This window comes from Rhipicephalus microplus, chromosome 9, assembly GCF_043290135.1.
Source record: "Rhipicephalus microplus isolate Deutch F79 chromosome 9, USDA_Rmic, whole genome shotgun sequence".
In the NCBI taxonomy this organism is placed as follows: Eukaryota; Metazoa; Arthropoda; class Arachnida; order Ixodida; family Ixodidae; genus Rhipicephalus; species Rhipicephalus microplus.
Window position 1 is genome coordinate 57949328 of NC_134708.1, and position 14659 is coordinate 57963986.

The 14659-nt window shown below is 48.1% G+C and overlaps 1 protein-coding gene across 2 annotated transcripts in view; it reads right to left on the minus strand.

The window, feature by feature from the left end:
• Positions 1–14659, minus strand: part of LOC119163309 (uncharacterized) — a 135037-nt gene that overhangs the window by 4705 nt on the left and 115673 nt on the right. For both annotated transcript variants that reach the window (XM_075873698.1, XM_037415273.2), the window contains 3 exons: positions 11343–11522; positions 10696–10821; positions 4329–4410 (listed from right to left, as the gene is read on the minus strand). In XM_075873698.1, the coding sequence (XP_075729813.1) occupies positions 4329–4410; positions 10696–10821; positions 11343–11522 (388 nt within the window). The remainder of the gene's footprint in view (positions 1–4328; positions 4411–10695; positions 10822–11342; positions 11523–14659) is intronic.

Genomic DNA, 14659 nt, shown 5'->3' on the forward strand with positions numbered 1-14659 from the left:
GATATCAGTATGAGAGATGCAGTAGTGGAGGTCTCCGAAAATGTTGACCACTTGGGGTCCTTTAGCGTGCTTCTAAATCGTAGTATACGGGCCTCGAGCATTTTCACCTCCGTGCACCGTTAATGCGGCACCCGCGGCCGGGATTCGATCCCGCGACCTGCGGGTCACCATTTGAGCACCATAACCAGTAGCCCACCGTGGCGGGTCTGAAAGGTAACCATCTACATGCCGAACTGTCGTAAAGCGATCACACGGTTCATATTTCGCATATGGGCGGAAAGTAATCGAACAGGTTGGCATCACTCGAGCCAACGCTTGTTTCTACAGGGGGTCTTCGTCTTCTTCAGTTGCTGCACTGAAGACAAGTTCAAGGATCTTTCATCATTTTAAGCCCCACCTTCTCTCGAGCTTCCGCTTTATACTGGCGGGCACTCTGGAGTTGCAATAAAAAGCGATTAGTTTATAGGACTTCGATGTGTGAAAGCTGCTGAAAAATGAAATTACAAGTTAACTTCAAAGTAAAAATAACAATAAGAAACATACAAACGAGCCCACAACACACAGCACATACACAATAAGAAATTTCGTAGCCACTTGAAGAAGCGGTGTGATGCAATCTCTCTGCACATGCTGAAAAATGCAATGCTACGAAGTACTCAAAATCGTTGAACATGTTTTCTAACCCCCCCCCCCCCCCCGCTTTCCCATGAGGTCCACGGGACGGCTTGATGCTCTCCCATAGTCGAGTATTAAGTACTCAAAATCGTTAACCACTTTTTTCTAAACAAGCTGCGCTAGTCAATGCGTAGTCGGTTTCAAAACTCATGATATGTGAAGCCCACGGGACGGCTCCTTGCTCTTCCATAGTAGAGTAACAAGAACTCTAAATTGTTAACTACTTTTTTTTAATCACAGCTTCTTCAGTTATATAAGTGACAATAGTAGAGTACGTCGTGCTATGAATCATCGAAAGCTTGTTCTAAACAGTTTGCACAATGTCGCGCTGCATGGGGTTACGAGGAAGGGGCCCCTAACAGAGGTACAGAAGAACACAACCAGAGCAAAGAGCATGTTCGCGGAAGGTGTTCCACCAGTGCATAACAGGTTCAACTCTGGTAAAAAAAAATATCCTAGCTTATCCACGCAGTGAATGATGATGAGCGGGGCGAAGCGTCTATCAGTCCGTTGGTTCTTGCTTCCGTCCGTATGTGCGTCCGCCAGTATGCCTGTCTGTCCATTCGTCCGTACATCTAGCGAACACTCCAAGTACCACCATATCGCATCATTTATTCTTCATATACAAGTATCGACATTCAGCAGACATTTCAAGGACTAAACGAGAGGTGGCTGCCTACATACATACATACATACATACATACATACATACATACATACATACATACATACATACATACATACATACATACATACATACATACATACATACATACATACATACATACATACATACATACATACATACATACATACATACATACATACATACATACATACATACATACATACATACATACATACATACATACATACATACATACATACATACATACATACATACATACATACATACATACATACATACATACATTGCGGACGCATGACCCATGGCATAAGGAGCTTCACCCCTAAAACAGACGATACGCGTTCTATTCCTTTTTGCACGTTTGTTTAGGTCGTCTCTTCGGAAATCATGCGTAGGAGAATTATATGAAGTAAAAATGTTGAACGCACACACCTTATAGCGACCATAGGTGTCTCGTAAACAGCCATGGACATCATTTAGGATTACGCTAGCATTACGCGAAAACGCAAGGAGCTGATTTCAAGCACTGCTTTGTTGTTTTGTCTAAACTGCCTTGAGCCATCAGTTAGAAGGTCGAGCGAAAGACAACGGTGTGCGTCTTAATGGCCACCGAAACCTTACCAAGTTCAAAGGCGAGACAGTAGTTTGTTTCTCGCCTTTACCCCCCTTCTTTAAAGCGGTATCTCCTCCTCGCCACTTATTTCGTCATAAAACGCGTGGACAACGTTGATTGACTGTGGGTGCACGTTAAAGAACCCCAGGTGGTTGAAATTCCTGGAGCCCTCCACTACGGCGTTTCTCATAATCATATGGTGGTTGGGACGTTAAACCCCACATATCAATCAATCATTGTTGATTAATTGATATGTGGGTTTTAACGTCCCAAAACCACCATATTATTATGAGAGACGCCGTAGTGAAGGCACATTAATTGTTTGATATGTGGGGTTTAACGTTTCAAAACCACCTTATGATTATCAGAGACGCCGTAGTGGAGGGCTCCGGAAATTTCGACCACCTGGGGTTCTTTAACGTGCACCCAAATCTGAAAACACTGGCCTACAACATTTCCGCCACCATCGGAAATGCAGCCGCCGAAGCCGGGATTCGAACCCGCGACCTGCGAGTCCACAGCCGAGTACCTTAGCCACTAGACCACCGCGGCGGGACGTGGACAATGTCACCACTACGCGCTGCGCTAGTGAGGATTTCGCGATGGGTGACTACGCGCTGGTATCTTCACTTGCGCAGTCGCGAATGAGTGAAATCAGTTTATCGCGCAGGATGGTCATGCGCGACTAGAGAGAACGGGCATGTGACTGCGCGGAAAAACAGGTATAGGCGACTACTCACAACAGATGTCTTTCGTATATCAACCAATCGAGAGTTTATCTGATCCTGACGAAACCTGAACAAACAGCTCGCGTCACGAATTGTGCCGCGAAAAGGAGCAAACGGCGCGAAAGGATAATGTGCCTGTTTTTTTTGGTATTTTCAGAGATTGTTTGGGAACTTTTTCATTACATGTGCCCCAAAAATAAAACTGCACACGCAAGCTGCGCCCAAACGGGATGAAACTAGCGAAGCAGGGCGAAATCGCACGGAAGCGCACTTTATCAGCAGATGCTCTGCTTACAGCGAGAGTGCGTCGGTATACCGCCCCGCCGCGGTGGTCTTGTGGCTAAGGTACTCGGCTGCTGACCCGGAGGTCGCGGGTTCGAATCCCGGCTGCGTCGGCTGCATTTCCGATGGAGGCGGAAATGTTGTATGCCCGTGTACTCAGATTTGGGTGCACGTTAAAGAACCCCAGGTGGTCGAAATTTCCGGAGCCCTCCACTACGGCGTCTCTCATAATCAAATGGTGGTTTTGGGACGTTAAACCCCACATATCAATCGAGTGCATCGGTATATCCGGCTGACCCATCCCGACATTCTAATGATTGCCTTATCAATGGAAGAATCGAATGTCTCACTGCTGCCATTGTTACTCGTCAGGGGAGAAAGTGGTGGCGTCCGTGGCGATTAACATTGATTGATTTCTGGGGTTTAACGTCCTAAAACCACTATTTGATTATGAGAGACGCCGTAGTGGAGGGCTCCAGAAATTTTCGACCACCTGGGGTTCTTTAACGTGCACCCAAATCTGAGTACACGGGCCTACAACATTTCCGCCTCCATCGGAAATGCAGCCGCCACAGCCGGGATTTGATCCAGCGACCTACGGGTCAGCAGCCGAGTACCTTAGCCACTAGACCACCGTGGCGGTGCTTGGCGATTAACAAAACGCATGCCTCCGAACATTTCGTCACAACGCGGGCAAACAAATGCATAAAGCGTTGAAAGCATCCCCTGACGAACAGTCATGGTATAGCAGCAGAGCTGTTTCGCTCAAGCCGGCGATAAGGCGAGCGTCAGAATATCGGAATGGGTTAGCCGGATATACAACAAACTCTCACCATCTGCCGCAGATCTTCTGATAGAGCACGCTGGAATGCAGTTTCGCCCCGTTCGGCCACAGCTCGTGTACTTCGTTTTACTTTTGGGGCACCTGACTCTTCCTTTTCGGGCCTCTGCCAGCATTCTGCGGTGGTGGCTGACGCCCACCACGTGGTATAGGCATGCCAGCCTAATCCTTCTTTACCCTCGAACCCCAATCTAACCAGAAAGGACTGCGAGGCGGCCCTGCTAGGCTGCCAGGACCTGCCGGCCCAACAAGCCATGGTCCGGCGTGCCAGGACAGCGGCCACGAGCCATAGGGTCCCTGACTAGGGACTCCACATTGAACTGTAACGGGGCTGACCCACTAGAGGCTCGTTTTTCTTGCAATCTATCTGTTAGCTTAATAACTGTTTGCCAACACCTCCAACACCACTACGCACTTCCCGCCTTTGATTCATGGGTGCGGTACAGTTAGCGATGTGAACCAATCCTCCGGATAGCGGAAAGCTTTTAGCTCGTTAGCGTTGACATTCAGATGAGTGTTAAGAACGAGTGGGCTGCTTACTTTTTTAGTTTTAAGATGATGACAACGACGATGGCGTTTCCCAGCAGGAGGAACACCATGGCCAAGCAAGGCACCAGGACATCTGCGAAAAGAACAAGCCGTCGTTGAGACTAAGTAAGGTTGATTACGTAAGTCAGAATGCTTGTGAAAATAGGAATACATAATTATCAATTTGTTACATATGTGCGACACAGTGGACGCTATGCACTAAGTTTGTTCGGAAATATGAGTAGGTTCACGAAGTTCGTGACTGACCTTCGTGGTTACCTCTGGGTGCGCGCTGTTAAAGGTAATCGCTGAGGCTAAGCAAGAAAGAATAATAAATAAAAGCTAATCATTCCAAAAAATTCAATTTACGACAGTACAATTAATAGGGTTTACTAACTTATAAATCACAAAACACCAACATCTATTAGCCAAATAACAAAACAATTATAGGTGGTAAGTTTATTTAACTGATTGAACTAATTGAATTTTTTTGTTCGAATGTATCTGCCCCAAGGTCTACGTACCATCCACAGCGTTGCACCAGGGGTAAAAAAACGGAGTATACACAGCCGAAGAACGAGGAAGTACAACCTCCACACATTAAAGAAAAACCGCAAGCCTGCACACAACAAGCATCATGGTCACAGTGTTAGCTGGAGCGGCGACCTTCTAAGAGCCCTGTCTAAACTTGCCTACTTACTGCAAGTACAGCCGTATGGAACCCACTGTGTCATAATTCATAATCTCTTCGCGAAATGTCCATTATGCGCTTGCGGGGAGACACTTGCACTTACGCGGCTGCACATTTTGTTGGTGTTGATGTGGATGACAAGTTATGGCTGAGCTCTGTATAATGAGTCAACATATTTAAACCAATTATTGGTATGGAGGCTACCGGCGATCTCTGATCAAGACACTCCGACGCCCATACCGGAACTTTGGCGGTGAAAACTATGGGTGGAACCACTAACCCGCAACATGAACCCCGAGCTACATCCCGATCGTAGACATTAGCACGTTCTGTGGCCCTTCAGGCGCGACACTCGGACAACCCAGACGTTTTCTACGCAGACGTCTCGGGCCCCTCCCCCTCAGGTCACTTCATGGCCGCCGTGATCACAGAAGGAAAACACGTCGATGGCCTCTCCTTTAGAACGTAAGCGGATAGATAGATATATGACGTTGTAAAATACATACTAACATATACCAAAGAAAAAACGAGGTGGAAGAGTTCCGCAGCGGGACGTCGAACCCGCGACCTCGCGCTCCTCAGCGCGCGACGCTAACCACTAAGCCACAAAGCGACACGCTGCCGGGTTGTTGGCGGCAAACCATTTATATACACCGTGTACCGCTAGCGTTACTCAGAGCTCAGCTATACTTCATCGCGTTTCCGTCAAAGTGCGTGTGATTTTCTCTAGCGTGATTGCTCACTCGCGTATTCACTTGTGTGAGAATTTTCGCGCGTTCACTTCTTCGCTTCCACCGCTAGCTTGTTTTTGAAATTACAGTACTTAAATAGCGCGCGAAAGTCAGTTCGCTCGCTGCCGCGGCCGGGTTTAAGAAAGGAGCGTGCTGCTCAGAGACGAAGTAACAATAGTGACAGTTAAGGCGCGTAGTGTGTGTACCTGTGCATTAATTTATTGCTTCTTTCTGTCTAAGCAGGGCGCTTTAGGCGTCGAGCTGTAACAGTTGGTTGTCCGCGGCCGTCCTGTGTATGCTCATTTCGTTCGGGCTTGCTTCTTCAGGTGTGCGCTGCGTGTTTCCAGCTGCTTGCTATTTCTTCCCGCGGCATTTCAATTTGTTGCTGTAGCATTGATTCCGTCGACCTTGGGGCGAAATAATGCCCAATGAATGCTGAACAACCTCTGCGAGGGCACGGTTCATTTTCTAGTTATACCAACTCCTAAAATGAGAGATCAGTCATGTTTTCAAAGTAAAGGATGTTCTCATTGGACAAAACGAATTTTTTAAAGAATCCTATACAGCCATGTTCCTGTTGTTTTAGCACGCAGACTGTACGTCAAGGCACAAGGAAGGCCTATTTACGGCACATCTGAAGTGATATAGAAACGCATGTTTAACAAGAACTCGTCAATTAACTTTGAACTGATTGGAGGGTGGTTATTTACATGGGAAATTTCATATTTTATGGCATATCACTTTCTTCGACAATCACGAAACGTTCCGTACAGTTTTACATGTCTATATATATCCGATTTTTAACGGTGGTGTTAAATCTGACGGTGCGGGGCGCGGTATCTGATGCCAACCTCTTACGTCCGAAGTAAAGTTCCCGTCACCGGAAAAGTGACGCTCTTTGACTGCATGTGAGGGTGAATGCCAGTTCAGCCATTGTGCTCTTTAGGATGTGTAAACCCGCAATTACAGATGCGGCATTGCTTTTTTCTCGTGCATCTCCGCATACAACAGCCACGTGCTGCCTGTATAGGCTTGAAGGGACGCGCGAACGAACATGGGAACGGCGGCGGATATTAAGAACACCGCGTGACGGCCAAAGACAAAGGAAGTAGTCGTGAGAAAGAGATAGGGGGTCCGATAACAAAGGGGAGTTCTTAAGTTGACCCCTCTCCCATTCGCGGACGCCATGGATGCCGTGAGTCATCAACGGGACCCGTGTCGTCTCCTCGCACTGCTCTCGGCGCACGTAAACAAAGGCGGCCTCGGTTTCACTATAGTGAGCCATGGCTGGGAAATGGGAAACCGCCTCCGGTCTACGCGACTTCCGTTGGCACGGCGCCAAGTGTCTCCGCGCTTGCTCCGACAACTGAGACGACTCAGTCGGTGGCCGAGCCGCATACCTGCGTACCTTTGTCGCCGGTATTCGATGAGAAATGGCTCGTCCGCCACGATGGTGTAGTGGTTAAGGTGGTCGCCTGCTGAACCGAAGGACGCGGGTTCGATCCCCGCGACGGCGGTCGCATTTTGGTGGAGGCGAAATGGTACAGGCCCGCATACTGTGCGATGTCGGTGCCCAAATTGTCGAAATTTCCGGAGCCCTCCTATGCGGCGTTCCTCATAATCACATCGTCATTTCGGGACGCTAAACCCAGATAACGTATTGATGTTATTAAGGACGGCCAGCAGTAACGTCACTGACGCAGTCACGTTGGAGCGCCAATATGTTGGGGCGCGAAGTTTATGATGCCACGTTAGTCTTACCGTACTTCACATGCTGGTTCTTTCGATATTGATCCACAGATGCCCAATAGCGTTCCAGCGGCGTAGTTATCACACAGAAGCAGTTTAATCAGCACTTCATCATAGTGTATTTACGTCATACAATCCGCCACGTTGGGGCCATCACCCAGACCTAACGTCGCACACCTAACGTCGCAGACCTAACGTGGCCTTACAAGCACTATCAGACTTCTTGTAATCTACTAGCCGATCAGAACGACTTTGGGTGGAGCGACCTCATGTGTGTGTGTACGTGTGGCTGTGATTTTATTTCGTATTACTTTTCTTCTTTCTATTTGAACCCCTATTCCCCAACCCCAGTGCAGGGTAACATACCGGATACTACCTTCCGGTTTACCTTCTGCCTTCCCCACTCTCATATATAACTTATATAACTCATATATATATATATATATATATATATTATGATGAACGGCAGACGTGGCCTGGCTCATACGCTATGTTTATTCCATTCTGCACTTCTTCCTTCTCGGCCTCTCCCAACCATCGCTTCATCGCTTCATACGTCACACAATTCCCCCTCCCCCCGAAAGAAGGCATGAATTACGAACAAGAAAAAGTAAACAAGGAGAACTTGAAAAGTCACAAATGTCAAAATTCACAATTGGTTCTTTGCTCGAGATGAGTTCCGTAAACTTTCAAAAACTTCAGGAGAGAGTGCAGCAGTCCGGGTAACGCAGGAGTTCTGGTGGGCGAGGCTGACTGTGGCGTTCAGGAAAAGATAACCGCGTCCTGCACAACTGCACTGACCATGACATGGCTTCAGCAGTTGCAAAGAATGAACGAGGTTGGACGTCTTTGTAGCCTTTGAAGGTCGGACGTCGTAGGCGCCGAATTTTCTGTCGTGGGCGCTGTATTCTGTGTCGTGGCTGAGACAGAAGCATTGCTTCCAGCTTGCGTCTGCGAGAACCGAAGTTGATGAAACGATGTCTGTGTTCTTGCATTTTGCTAATGATAGCGTTCAGTCTGTTTCGTGGTTTTCTGTGGTGGTATCTCCGTCGGTAGGATTGTACATGATGCCTTGATATCTGGTACAGAAGACTTCCTTGACGTTTGCTTCTACGAATATGGCTCAGATGTTGACTTGGTCTTTCCTTTAGTTGTTGTCGTTCCTGATGGCCATCTTTAAGCCGCAAATCTTCTTGTGATCTTATTTTAGTTCGTCGTAGTGCTTGATGTAACTGCCGTGGTTTCTGGAGTTCTTTGAGTTCTTGATGACACCGCTGATGTTGCGGAACCCGACGAGGTGGTACTCCTTTAGTAACACGAGCCTGATTTTCTTTGATAGTTGGTGTGACCAATAAATAGTTGGTAGTCGTTGGGTTGTCGTGATTCTCAAAAAAAAAATGAAGGTGGTGCACTAGAATCGACAAAAAGGTCTTTGGAGGCTTCTTTTGCACTGTTCACTAAGAAGGACTCTTGCGCTTGGCAGCGTGCGATGTTCGATTCGTCTGAACCTTTTACTTTGTTTCGATTGTCTAATGTGTGTTCACCGCACGGTGATGAATGAACCCGTCCGGAAGGTGCATGGCTTGACAAGGTATTTTCGTGAAGCGTCAGGTCGTCTACCGTGGTCGCGGCGTCCTTATGAGGCAAATGGTAAGCGATAGGAGTGCTTGAAGAGCCGGGTGATGGAAAACCGCGTGGTGGACTTCGTATGCGAGGAGAAGAATTAAGAGCATCAGGTCGGTGAGCAACGCCTCGCGTCATATGCTCGAGCGAGGACTTTCGAAATGCTGACTTTCGTGTAGAAGGGAGGCGCGCTTGATGGTTAGGTTTTTCCCAAAACACGCATGGTCTTCTGAAAGTAAACTCCTGTGCAGCTTCGTCTTGTGACAGTTGTCGATTCGCGTTGGGCTTTCGAATGCTTGAGGACTGCTTAGGGAATTGACGATAGTGTGCGGTTTTCTCCAGACGGTCGGCAATAAGTAGGTCTTGTTCATAGTCTTTAAAACGAGTGAACATCTCTTCTTTGATGTTTTGCCATGACTCGTCATTTTCAAAGATGTGGGTGAGGTAAAACTTAAATGCCTCACCGGAGATGTAGTCAGTGAAGTTGATGATCATCTCCAGTTCCGACCAGGATGCAGCGGCGGCGTGCAGCTCGAATAGGTTGAACCAGTCCTGTACGGGTCCGTCGTCCGCTGACCCGGTGTACTTGGGGATGTTGGGGTCAGTCGATGGTTCTGTCATGGTGCTGGTCGTTGTCCTTCTAGGCGATGTTTCGGTAGTCAATGTATGGTCAGGGTGCCTTCTGGGGAACTGCGTCGATGATGAGTGACTGATGAAGGGGCAGGCAGGTCTCCATCCTGTCGACTCGTGTGACGCTATGATGAACGGCAGACGTGGCCTGGCTCATACGCTATGTTTATTCCATTCTGCACTTCTTCCTTCTCAGCCTCTCCCAACCATCGCTTCATCGCCTCATACGTCATATATATATATATATATATATATATATATATGCTCCACCTGTAAGACCTCAGTCTGCTTGTCATTAACTTCTCTAAAATTTCTCTCAAACAAACACATGGCCCGAACTTGTCGGTATATATGAACAAGTTGAAACACCCCTTCCACACACAGACGTGATTAACCTCAAGAATAAGCGAACGTAATTAACTGGAGCACCCAAAGCACGGGACGACGACGCCTGTAGGCCGAGCTTATATTTATTCTCAGGTTGTAATCGACTTATCTTCCATACTAGTGGAACTAGCGCGAATTTCAAGACGCGAACACGAGCAGAAACGAAAACGAGCGCTCCTGTTTTTTTTTTCTGGTTTCCATGCTTTATCACGCTGATTCCATCATTGACTATGTTGGCTCAACTTTTCCCACGACCAGTCACTCCAAGCTTGAAATCATCTCCCTTGTACTACCTGTTTTCAACATGTCCCAGCAGACTTCCTACTTGTTTATTCGCTCCTTCTGATGCCCTGCCATCCTGGAATGCCCAAACACAACACTCTAACCCCAGCCGTATTTGTATTAGTAAGTTACCGTGCGTTTCATGGTTCGTTTCTTTGGTAATGAAGTGTAAGACAAGCCGCACACTTCACCACATAGGTGCGCGTCACGCACTCCGAACGCGACCACATCGATCTACTTTTGTAGCGGAGAAGCTAAAGGGCAAGAGAAGCGCCGGTGGTCTCACCTGCGAGAAACTGTGCGGAGAGAAAACCAGCTCCGTCATCATCGTCACGCTCCTTGCGACCCTGAAGAAGCGGTTCCAACTCTTCCTCTTCCACAACGGTCTCGTTCCACGTCACGGGTAGGCGTGCTGCAGAACGAAGTGACAACCACCGTTCAATAAAATGACCCCAGCAATGGTACAATCCCCACAGCGTTATTTGGGTGTATGAACAGCGATTGTATTACTACCACATAATCTGTACCTACTTCATCTAAAGCTGTGAATACGGTTACCGTCTTGCTCATGAAGTTCTGAAAAATGAATTTGGGAAGTCATGAAAACTTTCGTTTACTGATCCTCGACATACCTTCAGCTGCTACATGCCTGTTTTCCCCTGGTTAATGATTTACGCCAGCAGCAGTGTCATGCCACCAGTCATATACTGTTCCCACAGTCTCCAAACCACTAGAGCGTATTCGTTAGTTAGCTTTGTTAGTTAGTTAGCTTTGTTGTTAGTTAGTTAGTTAGTTAGTTAGTTAGTTAGTTAGTTAGTTAGTTAGTTAGTTAGTTAGTTAGTTAGTTAGTTAGTTAGCGAGGTTTGTGAAGTGAATGGCAGAAGCTCGAGGAACCATCAATCTTCAACAAGCAGCGAGGTCGCTGGAGCTTACGCGTGCAGGTCTCTGGAACGCTGTCGTTCCACGTGTTCCCGCGGAGGCACAACAGAGTCCTGGTGTCCGCCTGCGTGTCGTTGAACATGTGGTCTTTGCAGCACTTGTAGAGCGCCGTCTCCTCGGCACGGTGCACCAGGTACCCCAGTCGGGGAGCCGCCGGCGTTGGGCAACCAATGACTGCGTGTGAACCATTAAAGGAGGAATGTCATTGTAAGCACGTTAATCTATCTATCTATCTATCTATCTATCTATCTATCTATCCATCTATCTACCTATCTATCTATCTAATCTATCTATCTATCTATCTATCTATCTATTCTATGTAATCTATCTATCTATCTATCTATCTGCGCGCTTGGTATGGGTTTGCGCTTATGTTGATTGATTGATATGTCGGGTTTAACGTCCCAAAACCACCATATGAAAGACACCATAGTGAAGGGCCGGCGATGGCGTAGTGATTAGAGCATCCGCCTCGCATGCACGAGGTCCGTGGTTCAAATCCCGGTGCCGCGCAGTTCCCAACCGGATTTAAAAAAAAATCCGCGTGTTGATGAAACTGCACTAAGAGGCCTGGGGTGCGGCCTCACCGGTAACCACCACCGGGAACGCACTCCCTCACCAGAGAAGGATTGGCCACCCTGGTGCAGTATCTGGCCACTACCTCCCACATGCATACTTCAAATAACTCACGGCCCTCAGTCCCCAGCAGCTGCGAAGCAACTGACCACGGCGGCGGTCAGATCTGCAACACAGCAGAGGGTGCTAAGAATCTCTGGATCCGGACAGGCCGCCATTGGAACCTGAACTTGGCAGCGTTTAACGCTAGAACCTTATCTAGTGAGGGAAGTCTAGCTGTACTATTCGAGGAGCTAGAGGGTGTTAAATGGGATATAATAGGGCTCAGTGAGGTTAGGAGGACAGATGAGGCCGATATGGTGCTACAGAATGGGCACGTCCTTTGCTATCGGGGCTTGGCAGACAGAAGAGAACTGGGAGTGGGGTTCCTAATTCACAGAAACATAGCTGGCAACATATAGGAATATTATAGCATTAATAAAGTCGCCGGGTGGTAGGTATCGTAATTAAACTGAATAAAATATACAAGATGAAGGTAGTGCAGGCTTACGCGCCTACATCCAGCCATGATGACGCTTCAGTTGAAAGCTTCTATGAAGACGTGGAATCGGCAATGAGTAAGGTAAAAACACAGTATACTGTAGTGATGGGCGACTTTAATGCAAAGATAGGAAAGAAGCAGGCTGGAGACCAGGCAGTAGGAGATTACGGCATCGGCACTAGAAACGCCAGAGGAGAGCTACTAGTAGAATTCGCAGAACGCAATAGTTTACGGATTTTGAATACCTTCTACCGAAAACGAGAAAACAGCAAGTGGACATGGAGGAGCCCTAATGGTGAAAATAAGAACGAAATAGACTTTATAATGAGTGCCCACCCAGGCATCGTGCAGGATGTGGAAGTGGTTGGCAAGGTACGATGCAGTGACCATAGAATGGTACGGTCTCGAATTCGCCTAGACTTGAAGAAGGAACGACAGAAACTGATACGCAAGAAGCCAATCAATGAGCTAGCACTGAGAGGGAAAGTACAGGAATTCAGAGTGTCGCTGCAGAACAGGTACTCGTCTCTTAGTGAGGAAACCAACCTTAGCGTAGATACAATGAATGATAATCTGACGAGTATCATTAAGGAGTGTGCAGTGGAAGTTGGAGGCAGGGTAGTTAGACAGGACACTGGCAAGCTTTCCCAGGAAACGAAGAACCTAATTAAGAAGCGTCAAATCATGAAAGTGTCAAGTACAACAGACAAAATAGAACTGGCAGAGCTTTCAAAGTTGATTAATAGGCGTAAGGCATGCGATGTAAGAAGGTATAACATGGAGAGAATTGAACACGCTCTGAAAAACGGAGGAAGCGTCAAAGCAGTGAAGAGGAAACTTGGGATAGGCAAAAGTCGGTTGTATGCACTAAGGGACAAAGAGGGCAAAATAACTATCAATATGGATAGGATAGTTAAAATAGCGGAGGAGTTTTACACAGATCTGTACAGTAGCCGAGACAACCACGACCTTAATACTATAAGAACTAGCAGTAACCCAGACGACACACCACCAGTAATGATAGAAGAAGTCAGAAAAGCTTTGGAGAGCATGCAAAGAGGCAAAGCTGCTGGTGAGGATCAGGTAACATCAGATCTGCTGAAAGATGGAGGACAGATTGTGTTAGAAAAACTAGCCACCCTGTTTACGAGGTGTCTCCTGACGGGAACAGTACCAGAGTCTTGGAAGAACGCTAACATCATCTTAATACAATGGTAATACAATACAATACGTAAAACAATGGGCACGGCAGCACCCGAAGCATGCAGAGCGCTAATCCCTTCTTGTATGTCGTACAGATCGGCACTTTCCTGCTGCTGATACCGGCGGGGCATGAAGAAGCGGGCAAACCGACGACAGTGTGAACAGCAAATCCAGGCCGTGATAAAGCCCGCCACGTGCAACACGCGCCGGTTGGTCTGGATGGTCGGCCCTACAAGTTGGACCCGTTGGGTTCAGCGACGTACTGCGCCGACGCCATCTTCAGCGCCCCCTCGGTACCTCATTTAACGTCGACAACCCTGGACATAAATACGGCCCCCCAAGCGACGGCAATTAATGGGCACGGCGGCACCCGAAGCATGCAGAGCGCTAATCCCTTCTTGTATGTCGTACAGATCGGCACTTTCCTGCTGCTGATACCGGCGGGGCATGAAGAAGCGGGCAAACCGACGACAGCGTGAACAGCAAATCCAGGCCGTGATAAAGCCCGCCACGTGCAACACGCGCCGGTTGGTCTGGATGGTCGGCCCTACAAGTTGGACCCGTTGGGTTCAGCGACGTACTGCGCCGACGCCATCTTCAGCGCCCCCTCGGTACCTCATTCAACGTCGACAACCCTGGACATAAATACGGCCCCCCAAGCGACGGCAATTAATGGGCACGGCGGCACCCGAAGCATGCAGAGCGCTAATCCCTTCTTGTATGTCGTACAGATCGGCACTTTCCTGCTGCTGATACCGGCGGGGCATGAAGAAGCGGGCAAACCGACGACAGCGTGAACAGCAAATCCAGGCCGTGATAAAGCCCGCCACGTGCAACACGCGCCGGTTGGTCTGGATGGTCGGCCCTACAAGTTGGACCCGTTGGGTTCAGCGACGTACTGCGCCGACGCCATCTTCAGCGCCCCCTCGGTACCTCATTCAACGTCGACAACCCTGGACATAAATACGGCCCCCCAAGCGACGGCAATTAA